General features: G+C 41.5%; 1 protein-coding gene across 2 annotated transcripts; it reads right to left on the reverse strand.

Annotated features, from left to right (window-relative positions):
* Window positions 1-1,489: 1,489 nt before the first annotated feature.
* RLIM (ring finger protein, LIM domain interacting) lies at window positions 1,490-17,817 on the reverse strand. 2 transcript variants are annotated; one of them, XM_082488011.1, is made up of 4 exons: window positions 17,687-17,817; window positions 6,829-7,017; window positions 5,893-5,976; window positions 1,490-4,586 (listed from the first exon to the last, which is right to left on the reverse strand). In XM_082488011.1, exons 2-4 carry the CDS (start codon window positions 6,995-6,997, stop codon window positions 3,052-3,054), a joined length of 1,788 nt encoding a protein of 595 aa, XP_082344137.1. In that variant the 5' UTR covers window positions 6,998-7,017; window positions 17,687-17,817; the 3' UTR covers window positions 1,490-3,051. The 2 variants fall into 2 exon arrangements, with proteins under 2 accessions (XP_082344137.1, XP_082344138.1); XM_082488012.1 differs by lacking the exon at window positions 5,893-5,976.
* Between the last annotated feature and the right edge of the window lie 533 nt (window positions 17,818-18,350).

The raw sequence follows: 18,350 nt of genomic DNA on the forward strand, positions 1-18,350 counted from the left end.
AAAGAAAATAAAGCACCAGTCTTCGATGCAAAAGCACCCACGGCTGCTGCAAGGGAGAGGGGGTTGGAGAGGCTCCCACACGGTGGCACTGTGAGCCAGGCAAGAGGGCTGTCCCTGCCTCTGCAGGGCCACCAGCTCCCTACCATCCCTTTGAAAAGGGCTAAATTAGTCATTTTAACCCGTCCGTGGCTCCACGCGTGAGTTAAGTGGCTGTATCCCTCCTGTAATACCAACAAAGCCTGAACTGAGGGAAGCAATAAGTACAAAACACCAAAATGATTCATAAACTGTATGTTAGGCTAATTGTGAACCTTGTTAAGAGTGCCTTTCATACTTTGTTAGCAACTGAAGGGTTAATGTTGGCTTTCCCTAACTCCAATCTAACTTTAAAAGAACAGAAATTGAATTACCCGAGAGGCTGACAGATACATAGGGGTCTTTGCTGTATCAGCAATTTCACCTCTGCCACCTCCTCCGGCCATCAGGCAACACACCCCCAGCGCCTTCAGCAAGCTCAGCGGTGGAAACGGCGTACAAAACATCGAAAACATTCAAGGTCTCCTGATCTGAGGTTAAATTCTTTGTTCTTGGTACCATTCAGGAAACCTCCAACATTTTATTAGTTGCTATTGTTACAGAAAGATAAAACGTTAAGGCATGCCACCGGTAAGCTATAACAAAACTGTAAAGTTGATTCTACCAACGTGAACAGTTACTGGAAACTCAGAACATTGAAAAAAAGCTATGTTGAGTGACACCTATCACAGCCGTGCTTCACACCCATTAGCACTAGTGGGCTCCTTTCTTTCTGGTCACCAGCTTTAGTCCTCAGAGATGGATGGCAGACTTTCTAAATATAACGTGGTATTCACGTAGAGAGGGGTTTTTTTCCTCCTAATTCTATGCTCCAGTAAGCCAGTAAAGCCACTGGAAACTGCAACTTCCACTGCGTCTGCAATGGGAATGCTACTGGCAGAAAGTCAGAAGCGTTATTTTGCTGAGGAAATTTTGGCATAGCGAGTCCAGCACCTGAAATTAATAGCTAACTTCCAATTTTACAGTGATGCATGTCAGAGGGAACAATTCAAAAACACGAGCTTATTTATTCTTCTGTTCAAAAAGAATATGCGTATCCCCTCTGCCACGATGGTGCGTCCCACCAGGAGGAAAGTGAGCTCAGCAGCCAGTCAGGGTTTCCCACTGAGCCAAACACCACAAAATGCACGCGGGGGGCGGGGGAAAATCAGAATTTTGGGACATTGTGGAATCCTGAACTAGCCGCTGAGACGCTAAAATGGCTTAGAGCAGAGACTATAGTTTATGTAACCACCACTATAAAACACCAGAAATGTGTTTTAATTAGGAAAAAGAGATAGGCCAGCTTTGGTTTTGGCATCTGAGGAACAAGTAAGATTTCCCACATAGCCAGCAAGAGCAGTTCATATCCCTTCATAACTACTGCCCTAGAGTTGAAATAAATATTGCCTTCCCTGGTGCACATGTAAGCTAGAAAAAATAAATCATTAGAGAATAAAACAAAGAACGGGCCATTGAGGGGGAAGGTTGTTTTCCCCTGACACCGATGAGAGCTGAGGTACATTCTCCAATTCTCCATTTCAATATGCCACGTACATAAAGTAAATTCAATTCATTTTAATCTGTCCAACAGGAGTATAAAGAGTTATTCTTAGAATCAGCTACACATTTAAGTGTACCCCCATAATCAATTACATTTTTCAAATTTAGCCTAACACTCTAATAATCTGTTTTCCACTTAATACTTAATGTATTTTTCTGTGGCACCTGAGTCACAGGCTACCGACGCTGGATGTCTCAGCATGCTCACTCAATGGATGCAGAGGTTACTACTACAGTTGAAGCTGGTGGGGAAGGACAAAAAAAACCACCTGTCAATACTTGTCTGCTGAATAGTTCCACAGAGTTGCCTCAAAACCAGAAAGTAAAAGTTGATAGAAAAATTGGGCATAAACCCCACTGAATGAACTGGTACATACCGGTTTGTATTATTACGTATCAGTAACCACACCAAGAAATAACCAGCCATTAGAACAGTTTCTAATTTTCATCGCCTTTTTTGGTGGCATTACTGAGCCAAAACACTGCAATTATAACATTTAATTTCCATTTTTTTTAATGCAATTAAGATGTCTAATTCAACTGTTTTTATATTACAGTAGCTGTTCACATAAATAGTACAGATATGCACTGCTCTTGACAGGTACACAGATACAAAAGCAGCTCTCTTGGATTTAGTTTGCTCTGTGTGGTGGGTTTTGTATGAAAAGCATCCTTGATTTCTAAGCATGGTACAATTTTAATTCTTAATGCGTTAGTACAACAGTGCATTGGAAAAGTACTGAGCTTCTACAAAAAAGCTTTACAATTTTAAAACAGATTTTTTTTTTTTATTTAAACAAGCATAGGCAATTCTTATATTTCCACAACAAGATAAATATCCCAATTAAGCTAACAGCTCATCCTACAGCGTGCCATAGTGATGGGGAAAGGGCTAACATTAGTGTTATTTACACAGGCATGTCCAATATTAACCCAGTATGAAAATTAAAAGTATGTTCAAGTGTGCAATTAAATTTGTATTATTTTTTTCAGATAGTTGGATTTCTTGCAAAAATTCCTCTACGACTCATGTACATTTAGCTGGGATGACTTCTCAAAGAACTCCTCGTAAGCACAATTTTGAGGACAAAACGTTTATTAGACTGGGATGGCAGGGACTGGGTGGGGGAAAAGAACTTAATACTCTTCACAAAGCAAAAAATATTTTGAAGTGGGTAGATGTCTTTGGACAAGAGAAATTTAACACCCAAACTGACTAGATCTTGAAAACCCTAATTAAAGAAATTTTCCAATTTTAAAAGCTTGAATTCAGGGAAAATGCTTTCATGAGGGAAGATTCGCTCCAAGTCATTACTATACATTGAGGTACCACTCAAAAAGTGGCCATAAAGGAAGTGACTTCTTTGCCCATCACTATCACACTAGCTGCTCGGCCATAAATTCAGATCTCATTTAGACAACACTCTCTCTGTTACCAGAAGCTAAGACGGCTCTGCGACAAATGGGACAAGTGGAATTTTCTGATAACCAGCGATCAATGCAGTGGACATGATACTCGTGCGAACAAGGCAATTTACGGAGCTTGTTGCCTTCCGTGTACTCTGTAATACACACACTACAGGTTTTCAGAGCATCGCTCTCACCAAAATTCCTCATCGCTAGGTTGTCAATTTGTTCTTTGGTGAGTCCTCTTGGTTGGTCATCGTCATCTTCATTTAGTAGGAAAAATTGTGCTAGGCTAAGGAATGGTAGAGAACCACTTTCTTCAAATGTGACTGATCCCCTCGTATTCCGACCTTCCCGTCTGGCACCAGATGTTGAACCACCTTCGTTACCACCTTCATACACCTCCCCTGAGCTAACATCCGTACCTTCATTGCTTGAAGTACCGCCACCTCCGTTCTGTGGCTCAGAAGCATCCACGTTCTGATTTGGAGTTGGGCCACTAGGATCTGCATCGCTATCACTATACATAAAGTAACTCAGCTCTCCGAAGCCTGTCATTATCTGCCTTAGCATAGTCTGAATAGCAACTGATGTAGTCTCACTCAAGCCTGTGTTTAAGATCCTACGGATAGGAATCCTAATGGTACTGACGTAAGTTCTCACTCCAGCCCGTTCTGAACGTGAAAACGTGCGCCTAAACCCTCCCCGTTCGCTTTCGTAAGTGACTGTGTTGTTAGGTGTCTGGGACCTGGACCGAGTTCTGTTGGCTATGCTGTCTCTTTGCCGATATTCTCCTGGACGAACTCTTCTCACCTGAAGATCAAGTACTATGGTAGGAGGCCTCTGCCCAGGAGTTGCGGACTCACTGGTGCCATTAGTTTCCGAAGAACCTGCTGCTTGAGGAACAGGTCTTGTTTCAGGGGCTGAAAACAGAACTGCATTTTCACTTGGCATCTCAGTCCCCACCGTATGCTGCCTTAACGTCACATGCTGCCTAGTTCTAGAGCTTCCCTCGGCTTCATTCACTGAGGAGTGGTCAAGTGTTTGAGATGATGTATTGTGATGAGATCTGCGAGGAATCTCACTCACTGGATTAATAGGCGACCTACTTCTATCAGTCCTAGCCCGTGTTCTCCGCTGTTCTGGACTCCTACTTCTTGCTCTCCTCTGCCCTCTAGGAGGGGAAGCTTCCTCAGTTGTTAGCGCCTCCGAAGTGCTCCTTTCTGATCCAGGCTGCCTTACAGATGGTGATTCAGACCTCGGAATTTCAGAGTCACTTTGGCTGTTTTCCAAATCCTCCCCACTGGAAGGCTCTACAGATGGCTCATTCTCAGTTTCTGGATTTGTGTTCCCATTATTACGGTTGACATTTATTTCCAAACTGAATCTGAAGTCACCACTATTTGGATTAGTCCGGCTCACTGCTCTCCAAGACTGGTTTCCTCGTTGCCCGCTTCGTGTTGTATTTCCAGTCTGTCGGACTGAATTAAGCCAGTCTATTATAGAATCTCCATTTGAAACATCTTCTGCGGACTCTGCACCTGTGAAAAAGACAGGGAACTACCAAAATTAGAGTACTGAGCTAGTTTTGAGTGATCTTTTCCAAGAACATAATTGCTTAGTTTAACAAGTGACAACTTAGAAGTGCTTAATCCTACCAACTGCTATCGTGGTTTCACATGTAGCATCACAATTCTTATCTACCAGAGCTCTTTTAAGGGAGCAGGAGTGGACATTTTTCTAATACGTAGATAGGCTGCAGCCATCGCATAACAAACAAGTCATCAAAATAATACATGTTTTTTATCGTAAGTAAATAGAAAGTCACATTTCAGGTGTCATAACATATCAATATTCTGCGTTTTCCTTTCAAACAATTAAGGGACCTATCGACTGCTAAATCATAGAATCCTTATGGCTGGAAAAGACCTTTAAGATCATCAAGTCCAACCGTTACCTAATTCTACCAGGCCCACTTCTAAAACCATGTCCCTGAGCACCATATCTAGATGGCTTTTAAACACATCCAAGGATGGCGATTCAACCACTTCCCCAGGCAGCCTGTTCCAGTCTTTGATAACCCTTTTAGTGTAGTTTTCCCTAATGTCTAACCTAAACCTCCCTTGGCACAACTTGACGCCATTTCCTCTTGTCCTATCGGTTGTAACTTGTAAGAAGAGACCAATGCCCACCTCTCTACACCCTCCTTTCAGATAGTTGTAGAGAGTGATAAGGTCTCCCCTCAGCCTACTTTTCTTCAGACTAAACAAGCCCAAGTCCCTCAGCCACTCCTCATAAGACTCATTCTCAAGACCCTTCACCAGCTTTGTTGCCCTTCTCTGCTCTCCAGCTAATACTGCACCGCCCAAAATTGAACACAGAGAACTAAGTTTTTCCTGACCCTTCACTTTAAGAATGGCTTTATAGCAAATCTATCTCACTAAAGAATGAACCCCAACAATAAGCTCCGAGCGTCCTCCACCGATCTCTATAGAAGGGTGACAACAAAAGCAACATAGCATCTTTGGAAGGAAAGAACGGTGAATTCAAAAGAGGGATCGCCAAAAAGCACCCAAGAAGGGAGCAGACAGGAAGGCAATCTTAAATAAATTAAAAAAAAACCAACAAACCTAAATGAAGCTTTATCTTGATGTAAATAACAGATGCATTATGAGTGAAATCTGTCCCAAACTGACCTCTGCAGCAGGTATCAGACATAATGTTCACTTAGTTTTAAAACAAAGCTCACCTTGCACCTGCCTAGGCTTAACTTGTTCCACTCCTGCACTCAAGTTAAGGTCCGTATGGGGTGCTAAAGTTAAGAGTTTTCACAAATACTGTATATACCTCTATTCTCATCACTGTTTTGCTGTGGCGGACCTTCTTTAACTTGGTGTAGCCTTCTCAGCAACTCTTCTTCAGTAATTTCACCTTAGAAAATAAGCAAAATTTTCCAAAAATATTTCCAAATCATATGTATGGCAAGCATTATCAAAAGCTTCTAAAGAAGGTACAAGCCACTGCTTGTCTTTTTTTTTTTTCTAATTAAATCCTGCCATAATGACACTGCCAAACAGGTTGCTAAGGGGAAGTTCAGACACTTCAGCACCATTGTCCCAACTAAGTTTTGCAGAAGCTGAAAGATCCAACAATTTCAACCTAGTCAAGACAGATGTGCTTTCTGGTTCTGTAACCTCTACAACTTATCAGCAATTTTCATCATCCTATGCCAATTAAATGGCTGTCCAGAGTAAAATATTTAAGATAACACCTTCACAAGCACAAAAAATGGTTTAAATTAACTGAAGTCAAGTTTTAAATTAGAAATGCTTTGAATTAGGTATCATCCTATAAAGAGTCAATTTAAAGGAATAAATCAATTGAAAACTGACAGAAAAAAGCCCATGCAGAATCTCACACCAGACTGCTTATCCTAGTTAAGAACTCTTAACCTCACCAGCACAAAGTTTTCACACAGATGCTTAAGGGAGATACGTGTAAGGATACATAACTGGAACTTGGTGAACTCTGTGTTTTCCCGCCAAGTTGTGTAAACACTAGACTTTTGTATCTGATGAATCCACATCATCCTAACTACCCCTCCGCTAGTCAGGGGATCACTCAAATTTGAGTATGCACAAATTAGCAAGAAGCTACTTCCTACTATGGAACACAACCGCAGCAAACAAACTAAATGGGTGAAACATTTTCAGGAAAACAGAAAATGACACAAATTGCCTACAAGCAATTCTAGCAAGATGTACATACACAAGCATTACCTACCTGGTGTTCCTAGCAAATTGTTATCTCTCATAAGCCTGTAGTCCTCTTCACTCAGGTTGTTTACAAACTGATAGAAAGCTTCTTCTCGATCTAACCGATCTAGCTGACTCTGACGTTGTGCTTCTGATTGATCAATATTTCCTTTATCGCTAGAATCTGAGCTTTCCATCTTGATGAGTGGAAGAGTACCTAAAAAGGAGAAAATAAATCCTTCATCCAGTGTAGTGAAATGTAGCATGAAATTTAGGCATGTTTAACCTGTAGTACATCCTTCAATGTTATGCTTAAATTTTGCAAGGGAGGGGGGAGCAGTTTGCTAATGAAGCTTCAGTTAAGATAAGCTGCACAACCACAGGGATCACAAATGAAATAATTCTCAAAGCATGAACATCTTCACAAAGTACAAATGAAATCTATGCCCATCATTATCAAATACTCAACAAAGCAGTAAGTACAAACATGTGGAATACTATCAGCCATAACCCTTAGTCCATCTTTACACAGTCAACCGTGTGTCCATGACTATCTGGTTTCTAGCATAAAATATTCCTAATACCGCAACTGCCTCAAATCACAAAGCACACCCTACAGTGCCACCCAACAATGTAGTTCAAGGCATAAGCAAGCCATCCTTGATCATGCTCTCTAACTCTAAATGAACATGGTCCATCACTTCTTCTTGCCCTGCACTATGGTGAGGAAAGCAGGAATCAGCCCAACTTATTGCCTGCTATAGGAAACACCCTCTTCAACATCCAAGTGAATTTTAACAGAATGAAGGATTCAAATAAAGAAGATGGAACACGCCATGGAACTCCATGTGTCCAAAAAAAACCCAAACCCAACGCAGACTATTAGCTTCCTCAAAAAAGGAAACGGGTTTGCAAAATCAACTTTGTAGTTTAATGACAAGAGAAGAATTTGCTTGCAAGTTTCAGCATTTACTGAATTACTGATGTTGACAACTAGAATTTCCAGGACAAAACTCCACAGTGTATACCAAGTACAACTTCTGCTATGAAGAGCTGTCTTCTATATTGTGTATTTTTTAATATAACCTCCCCATACTGTTTTTCATTTGGACAAGATCCTTGACAATGTCTGTCTCTCAAAAAAAAAAAATTATCGATGAATGCCATCTCTATATTTGATAAATATTATAACAAAATACATGCAAATGCAGGAGACATTCTGGCACTACTTGTGCCATGCAAATATATCAAATGAAGTTAAAGTAATAACTAGTTTCCTTAATCACTATCCTCGTTATTCACAACAAAGAATCTTCCTGTACAACTGGTAGAATCTAGTTACTCAGAGAGGTGATTAGCAAGCTAATCCCCTGCATGCTAAAAAGCTCTGTAATAACATTCCCCATCAGAAAACATTCCTTTCATTTAAACCATACTTCATGTGACATGAAAATACTGGAAGAATAAAGCTTTTCTGCTTCTCACTGGAAAATTTCCAACACTTAGACATCTGTCTAGTGCAAAAAGCATCTTTTTTTGGTTTGTCAGCACAGCTGTCAAGTCAAGACTGCCCACAGTTTACATTAGTGCTTCTCCACAGAAGAGCAGCACTGCATGATCTCCAGGGGTAGTTTATTTCAGCTGCTATTGTGAAAATTAAAGTGCACTGACAACCTAAGTGTGTAAGAGTAGAAAATTCCACAGGATAGGCCATCCTATTATTGCAGACTTGCAGATTATAAAATAGCTACTCCAACCCTCTTTGTCTTGAGCTCTGATGCAGCAGAACTTGTTTTTAAATTAGTCATATAAAGGCAGAAATGACTTGTTGCCACTCAGCATGCAAGGCTACTGGTATTATTTGGTTCTGTGAAATTTTGCCATTTCACCAAAGAAATTAGTCTTATTTTTCACCTTTTTATCACTAAGCATCAGCAATCACTAGGGTTATGACCGTTTCAAATGGAAGCCTATCAGCTTTCTCTGCATTGCTAAATCTGGTGCAATCTAGACTGCATGGCCTGTCTGAAGACTTGCATGTGATGTGCTGTCAAATACACCGATAAACAAACCCATTCACAGTGAAAGTTGCGCAATGGTTTCCGCAGGTAGGTTCAACTCTGACTGGGCTCAGTTATGAAATCTGTATGCCCTTCAAATCTCAGACGCCTATTTCTAATGAGAACATAGCTTGCTTGAAACTCAAACAAATTTTTTACAAGCTTTCTGTAACAGAATTATGACTCCAAGTAACTCCACTTAAAGACATATTCATTCTAGAGAAGAGAAACACAAAGACAGCTGCTTTTAAGAGAAACATCTGAATAAAGCCTCAAGTAGAACAAGAGACTTGCATCCAAGATAAAACCTTGAAAGATGCATTAGTTCTCTGGGGATACACATCAGAACTCTAACCAGCACTCCCTTTTTCGGGACAACAATGAAACAAAGTTGACAATAAGATTAAGAAAATAAGGGAATGTAATAAGATGCTAAGGTATAGAAATAGCATAAAGTTTTGTAAAATATTTTCCTCAAAACGACTGCCACCTTGAAAGGTACTGACTTTAAAACACACAAAATGTCTTCATAAAGATGGTAATATTAACATATTCGTAAGCATCAGACTAATTCTACAACAGCTTTTAAAACAGAAAACTGCACTATGCATACAAAGCATGGCATTTGTTTACTGCTTACGCTTTGAAATCTTCCTTTTAAATGCAAATTCCAATGCTTGGAGGCACCTTAGCTGTATAATGCCTATTTGATTCAAAGACATTTGCCCATTCCATTACAGAAGATGAAGGGGCACTGTTCTTGGACAGGGAAAGAGGGAGAGTCAAAACAAGTGACAGTGGTGCATAGGGGTGAGGAAGGAGAAATGCCTTCTTTACCAACAGACTGATGATGTACGCTGTGATAGGTAATCCTTTAGGAAATGCTCAGAGTAAATCAAAGTCAGTCTTACTTATTGCCAGGTTTTCTCCTCTTTTCTACTTCATCATCTTATATCTTCCCCCCGATCCATAAAATCAGCTACTGGTCAAGACTGAAAAGATGCTATTGCTAAGAAAAAAGCCTCAGAGGTGGGATCTTGAATTAAGAGTTTAATTTACATTAGGACTACTTCTACTAGTGATAAACTCACTGTATTTTCCTATTGCAAGCTAATGTAACTGATTAAATTAGCCCACTGTACGCCAGTTTCATGCTGTTTAGCTTCAATGTCCTAGAAATGCTATATATCTATATGCGATGTTTACATTGATGGAAACACAGATAGCAAAGAAATGCATAAATGCATATCAACACATACCTTACTGTTGACAGCAAATGGGACAACACTCTTCAAACTAGCGCTCTGATACTATAACCAGTAAATGGAAAATATGATTTCTATCCCAAGGCTTCTGTTACTTTCTATCTCTTCACTGTCCACTCAGCTCATTGTCCACGTGGCCCATTTTAAGCTTCACCCCCTGCACCACTGCAGAGCACAACATTACCAGACTGAACTTACTAGAATATTTAGACTACTACTGCCTCAGCATGACTCCATAGGTCCCACCTGGTTGTACAACAGGATTTCCACGGTGGCAGTTACTATGTCACCTCACTTCTATTCAGCACAGCAGCGTTGCAGAAATGACGTGAAAACCTGTCCCTCATTCAGGATTCCGCTCTCAGCTCATACGCTGCAGAAAATTAAGACTGGCTTAAGGAAGCTGACTACAGTAACACAGGGAAACCTGATGAGGGAAAACGAACAGCTATACTATTAAGTTACAACAAAATAACCAACATTTGATTATCCAATAAGCAGGCGTGCTTCAATTCCGCTTCTCATTCTTCCAGTGGTTTAGTTAAACTCAAAGTAAGACTTTGTTCTTATCCTAGTTAACAGATTCAGCATTTCCTTCTTTAGTGTTCTTCCTTGTAAGCACTGACTTGACAAAGGGTGGGGAAGGTCACATCTATGAGCAGGAAGTTCAGATCTGTTGATTGCTGCCAACTTCAGCTGAGATATCTAGCAAGGAAAATCTCTTTACAGGAAAATGGAGGGGTGGGGTGGGGGTGGGCAGAATCTCCTAAAGGTTACACAGAGCAACAGAATCATAGCTAGAATAAACAATTTTCTCCTTTGGGGGGAAAAAAAAAAAAAAAGACACGCAGTGAAATATTCTTCAGCAGCTGAATATCCAGACACATTAACTAGACTGAATTCTTAATTGGTGTTCCCATCCTTCCACAAGTCAGCAAAGTATCTTCCCTGCAGTTACGCTCCAACAATCTCAGGGATTTCAGAGCACAAATGACTAGCTGTCTCTCCACTGCTGCTTTGCAGGAGCAAAAACAATAAGACCACAAAAGATATTGTTTGTTACCTCCTTGTACGCAAGAGGAAGTAATATTATGCTCTTTTAGATAGGAACAATTTAAGAGTACTAGATATTCCTTCAATGATGCAAAGTTATCATTCTTAAAGTACAAAATATATTTTACATTTTCCCTTATGCCAAGGTCTGTATAAACTAAATCCAATCAGTCAGAAATTGACTACTGCTTACAAAACAATCTAGTGGGACAGCAAGCAGTGCCAAAATACTTGGATTGTCCATTTACCCTCAACAATAAGACTGCGTGTCTCCATACTGCGTAGCACTTATGGACTAAAAAATTCTTCCCAGAGAAAGTACTAATGGACCATAAGGCACAGTGACAAATCACTAGCTCTTCCTTCTTCAAAAATGTGTAATACCTCCAGACATTAGTTATCTTTATTGAATACCAAGACACTACCTTAGCCTGCATACCTTATTTTTTATATTTTTAAAAAATTACATAAAGCATTAGAACTCTCATTAACCTAGCTAGGTAAAACTTAGAAGATCTGACAAACTCAGAAATCACTTGCCTGCAGGGTTAAAAGAAAACCAATACCTTAAAGTTATAATCTTCATTAGATTTATGGGGCAAGTCTTAAAATTTATCAGGAGAAATACACTAAATTAGTTAAACTGCAGAAACAACTGGGATGCTCACAAGCTAGCTGTGCAACAAAAGTTTCCTCTAAAGTTCCCCCCATCTAGGTGTTACTGGTATTTTAACGTTACATGAGAATTTGTAGTGCCCTGTACGTTAGGAACGTTTCCTGAATTACCACACATCCCAGCAACATAATTAATACCTTTGTATAAACAAAAAAGATGATGGCAGTATGAATAAGTGTTTCATAGATGTGCTCAGCAGAAGGCTAATTTCTCATTTATGATTCATAACCTCATCTTAATTAGGTACTTCAACCGGTAGAGCACCTTGCTTCCTGCCAGTCTGGAGAAATGATCAAACCCTTTGACTAAAAGAAGTGACTCAGTAGTGGAAGCCAGAAATGCTTATTTTCTGTTTTGGGTTGTTATGGATTAACTATTTTTTCCTCCTCTGCTTTCACTGAACCTACCTCAAAGACATTCTAGCTCTACAGCAGAAGTACAACACAGCTGTCTGTTCAAAGTGCTTTCCATGAACCCTGACTTCAGCAGCTCTAACATACCATCCCGTCTGGCAGGACCAACCCCAGCCAGCAGCCTCTCCAATTCCATTTCTCAAATGACACAGGAACAGTAGCTAGAACAGGCAGTTCTGTTACCCTGGGTTCTTTAAGCACAAACAGAACCAACTTCCATGTGTAGTATTCATCTGACCCACTCCACCTCCCAACTACTGGATTCCCCTAGAAGAACTAAAAGTTGAAAAATAGTTTCCACGCCAGTCAGTACCCAATTTCTCAATACTCTAAAGTAGCAGAAAGTAAGACATAACAGAAACTCCGTTTTAATCTTAAATATTTCATCATTCAAGTCTGCAAGCTCAAAAGCAGAAGCAAAACCTGTCAGTGACTCCTATCATTAAAGGAAAAAGATACCACAAAACAGTGAAATAAAACAACCACCTATTTGCATTATACAGGGAGCTGCATTATGTCAAGTTTTTTTGTTTTGTTTTCTTTTTGCGCAGGTGCACAGGTTTCCTTTTGCGATCACACCAAAGGCTTTGATAGCCTAGGTACAATTCACTCATCTACATCTTAGAAACGTTAACAAGTACCAAACTTTTCTAGTTTTCAAAGTTGCGCCATGAAATTTGGACATACCTTTTTTCTTCTGCTATTCTTACTTTCTGTTGACACTCTGATGAACCACAGAGCTACACTCCTACTAGATTTCTACTAAACTTACCACAAATTTTAAACACTCAAGAACTCCCTATGTCCTCTGCCGTAAAAAATATGGAACATGTACCGCTTTTGGAAAGCTGGAAGAAAATTTTGTCTTCTATGAAGTGTTCCGTGTAAACTGCTATAAAATTTAAACGACAGCTTAACAAGGAGTGTTAACCATCAATTCAGCTATTTCACTACTGTCCTGGTTTGAGATGAAACAGGACCAATTTTGTTCAGTAACTTTGCTTCTTACCTGGGCCTCTTCTAACTACTGAAATTAGCAGCATATTGTGGAGACACTGTTTGCTCTCAGAGTGTAAGACTTATGTTCCTAGTTGATGCCCAGGCATGGTATGCAGAGAGGGTCTTGCTTATACCTATTGCTATAACACCCAAGAGCCAGGTAACTTATGTGTCCTGTTGGAGGGTCGGAAGCAGAAAAGTGTAGAGGAGTCCCACCTGTGGGGAGAAGAGGACAGGAGACCCAAAAGGGACCAACAAGGTATTCCATCATTCCATCTGCCTCATGGTCAGTATAAAAGCTGAGGGATCAAAGGGTCAACCCTCTTTCTTCAATGGCCGGTGTCTGAGGAAGACTGTTTGTCTGCCTTTGATCCCGATCCTGTATGCAGTTCCTGTCTGTCACCAAGTCCAGTCTGAGACTTCCCCAGCACCAGCCAGTGACATGATTGTCATACTGGGAGCCTGATGTGGTTTTGTATATATTTCATGATTTTCTTTTTATTTTATTATTATTTCACTGAAGTAGTTTAGTTCCTTCTAAACTCCTAAGTCTCTTTTTCCCTCCTCTGCCTCTCTCTTAGAAGAGGGGTAGGGGGGAACATCTGTCGGTCTCAGACCGACAGCTTAAATCACGACTACCCCAGTGTGTTTCAAAGCAAAGGCTCTAAAACAAGATGTCATTCTGAACACACATTTTAAACAATAGAAAGCAGATGAATACTTTTGCAGAACAGTTGCAGAAAATTCCACAGAAAAAAAAACAACAAACATTTCAACAGAACCAACTGTTGAGATGAAGAGAAACACTCTGAGATGTACTATCAACTACTGAGAAGTCAGAAAGAAGTGAAGAAATCAAGATACAGAATCCCAGCAGTCTCCAACAATCCTACAGTATCTAAGGCCATCTTACTGTACAAGTTCCCAACTCAGAGATAGTTAGTTAAAAAAAGGAAAACAAACTCATTACAGTTTTCCAATGTTATCTTCTATATGAAGGGATCGAGCTTAGCAATTCCAAAATACTGAAATACTGAGAGCATGTGGAACGAAGATGAAGCTCTGCAAATAAAATGCAGCAACAACTGCCAAAATCCAGGGCTCTGCATCATCTGCACTTAGTAAAACAACAACTTTGCACATACAATTTGAAAATAAAATTAAGATAGTACTGCCTTTTGCCCTCAAATTCAGACAGAAGAGAAAACTTAGTATATACAAGGTGTAACAAGTTTCCAGCACCAGAGCCTCATGAAATGATGCTCTTCTCCCGCAGAAGTGAGCTTCCTGCTAGGGCAGCAAGCAGAAGGCCCACTCTGAAACTCAAAGGAAGAAGTAAGGCTGCACACAAGAAACCAGTGTTGGCACTGAAAGATGGCAGTATAAACAGGACTGACATTCAAGGAAGTTGTACCGGCAAAACTACATGATGACGTTTGACATGACATGAAAACTACATGATCAGCATTTTGATTTCTGATGAAACAGAACTTCTGGTTAGTGAAAGCACTAAGCCAATCATAACGTACCGAATTTCAATTAAAAAAAGAAAAACCCATCTTTAAATTTACTACCGAATCTGTCTCCACAAAACTGCTGCTAATACAGCTACTACTGAAAGTAAGAGGCCAATACAAAATCACTACAACCACAACCCACACAGGAAATCCGATACATAGATTTTTGTTGTTGTTGATGTCTAGTGCCTAACAAATATAGAAGTGGAAAATATAATTAAGTGAAATTTATCTGAATTTAAATAGGTACCTGTAAGACTAGAATTCTATTTCTGATGATATACGAAGGCAGGCAAGCTCAAGCATTTTAACAAGACCATGGCACATTGAAATTAAGAGTGCTCTAAGCAAAACGTTTTAAAGTTACTAAATTAAGAGAATATGTGCACTGTCTTTTCCTACACAATCAATTATCATTAGGTAGTTTTACAAGACCATACAACTCTGCAGATCTCCTTGAGTAAAAAGCTGACCTTCAACACTGCACATCAGCAAAAAAGTTACTAATAAGTACCTTGCTAATATAAACCTGAACAGCTTCAAGGAGACACAGGTGTGTGTGTTTCTTATGGTCTTAACTGCAGTCAGGAACCTGTGCAAAAGCAAAACAGATCTCTTTTGGCTATCCCTACTCACCATAAAAAAGGTCCTGACTAAGTCATTACACTGCTACACTGTTTAGAAGTATTGTTTTTGAGACGCACAAGACCATAATAAAATTATCTTGAGGTCAGAGATGCTCATGTTTGGTTTTATCCCTTCAAGATTAACTTTTGCAAGCTCAAAAGTTGATAAGTTTCCATTAAGACTGAGATTAAGCCACAAAAACTTGGATAAATACATAATAATCTTGTTTGGATTCAAATGTTTTAATACATGGAAACTGCATTCTCTTAAAAAAAATAAATTAGAATAGCCTAGTAATGTGTTAAGCTATAGAAACATTCTACAAAGATTAAGGAATTTATTTTGATACATTCCCACAGGGAAGAAGAATAATATACCCGTCTAGCTTGTTCCTTTAATATATAGGTGTTTTAAAAACATTTCCATTTAGGGATCACACTACCCATTCCACTAAAAATAGCAGTACAAAACCCAAAAGTACACATAGTGGAGACCAGACACTTGTAACAGTTTTCCAGTGCACCTTGGCATATCTATGAATTCAGTAATACGGAAAATAATAAAATACTGATTACATCCACTACATGCTTGAAAAATGCTGGTATGGTTGTTTCAGTGACAAACATTTATGTAGTCAGAACTGCTGATGAAGAGAACACTGTAGCTGTTATGCTTTAGTGGTCTAACATAACATGAAGCCCTTAATTTTATAATGTGTGGTGTGTTTTCCCCTTTTCAGGAGCAGACAAGATATAATTCCAAGCTGTAATTCTTTTAATTCCAAAATGGTAAACCTGTAGAGGAAATACAGTCAGTTTAAGTGCTAGTTGACCACTATAATGAAACTAAGCATCTGACTCTCAATTAAGATCATTAACTGCACAAGAAACAGCCAACTGCTTTTTTTTTTTTTTAAAAGACTTCTCAACTCACAGCAATTAAAATTCAGGGACAAATTGGTGTCAGAGTTTTTTTAGCATTTTGACAACAATTTACAACTTGAAATTAACCAGTACTGACAATACGGACAGGGAAAATAAATCAGACATATTATAGTACTATTAGGTACGATCGAGTTTGAATTCTTGTTTGTTGTTTACAAGGTTCTCTGTATAAAGACTCTGCCTTCCTGAAAAATGGTGAAACAAGCAAAACTACTATAGAAACAAAAAAAAAAATCTTTTTTTTTTCCTGTGAAACCTTTTATGCAGTCTCCCTCTACTTCAGGCTAAAATCAAGACACATAACAAACCTTAATAACTACATTATATATGTACTATTATATACAACCTGATATTGCTCCTGCATTAAAGCAGACCACTGAAGATAAAGTAATACATACACGTAGCTGGACTTGACAATGGTTTTGAAACACGGTAAACAAACCTTAAATGTCAACAAACAATATTAAAAAGGGAAGGAAGAACTTGCACAGGAAACTAAGGTGACAGAGCAAAGATGATGAGATTAACTGGAGCGAAACTAACAGGATAGGAATAGGAAACATCATAGGTTATAACAGCTGACGGGCTGATCAAGACCTTTAAATCAGACACAGTGAGAAATTAAGAGTTCCTCTTGCCCGTCTCCCACAACAGGGCTCCTTATCTCACCTCACAGGAAGAACAGGCTGAGAACACGGTCCTGAAGAGCTGCGATTCCTTAAGTGGGCACTAAACAGTCCGGCGAGGCCCAAGGTAGTGGCTATAATTCCCCCCTACACTCCACCCCTCCAAAAGGGGGCTACATTCAACTCCTTCTCCAACCCAACCTGATACCTAGAGAGTGAGAGACCCAGCAGCCCTCCCCGAGAGGGAAGCGCAAGCCCTCCTCCAGCTCGAAAGGGAGGCACAGGTTCGCCCCGCTTCGGCGGGAGGCCCTGCCACAGGCCCCGGGAGAACGAGGAAAAGTCCCCAGGGTGACAGTGCCCGGCCCATCCGGGAGAGAAGGGGGCCGTGGATCCTCGCAGTGCCCCGGGCACACCCGCGCGCAGACCGCCATCACCGCCCCCAGCTCTATCACGGCACCCCGCTCCGCCTCTGCCGCGGGGCGGTTTCGGCCTCCAGAGCCCCGCGGAGCCAGGAACCGCCCTGCCCTGCCCGGGATGCCGAAGTCCGCACGGTGGGGACCCAGAGCAAGGGGAGACGGGCTCCGGGGCCCCTCGGCCACCCCCGGCTCCGGGCGGGGGCCGCCGCAACCGCCGCCGCCTCCCCTGGGCCTGGGCCTCTCCCTTCTCCGGGCCATTTTGAGAGTCCGCCTCCGGCCTCGATACTCACCGCCCGCCGCCGCCGCCCGCCGCCGCCTCCCCAGCTCTCGGTCCGCTGCTCTCCCAGCTCCTCAGCGGGCTCGTCCTGGCTCACCCCGCTCCGTCCGTCCCCAAACAGCCGCAGCGTCGCCCTCCCTCCCCTCTCAGGCGGCCATTTTCTGCTCCATTGTTACCAAGGAACGGGGGCCCGGAAGCGGCCGCCGACAAACGGAAGTGAAGGCGCGCGCGGCTCTGCGCAGGCGCCGCCACTCCCTCTGAGGTGTTGGGGGGGGGAGCGCGGCCCAACGAGAGGAGAGTGGAGGACCGCGCGGCTAGAGCGGCCCCAGCGCCGGGGGGCGCCGCCATTTTGAAGAGGGGCAAAGGCCGAGGGCTGTGGCCGGGTGGCATAGAGGCGGGGTGGCTGTCGGTGGTCTTCACGGCTACCCCTCAGCCCGCAGCCTCCTGCAGCCCCGCAGGGATGCGGAGGGTCCCGGGGCTCAGCAGTGCCCGCCTGTGGTGGGCTTACAGCGCAGAAGCAGTAGGGCGTGTGTCCCCCACAAGAGCCAGGCCTGTCAGTGTGGGGGCCATTTCATGTCACCTCAAGGTGTGCGCTGGGCAGAGGTGCCGGTGCTCGAGGCTGACAACGGCCAACATTTCCAAAGGCCGAGGAAAATGTCTGTGAGGAGTGGTGTCCA

The sequence above is a fragment of the Vanellus vanellus genome (assembly GCF_965231255.1).
Source record: "Vanellus vanellus genome assembly, chromosome: 10".
Classification (NCBI taxonomy): domain Eukaryota; kingdom Metazoa; phylum Chordata; class Aves; order Charadriiformes; family Charadriidae; genus Vanellus; species Vanellus vanellus.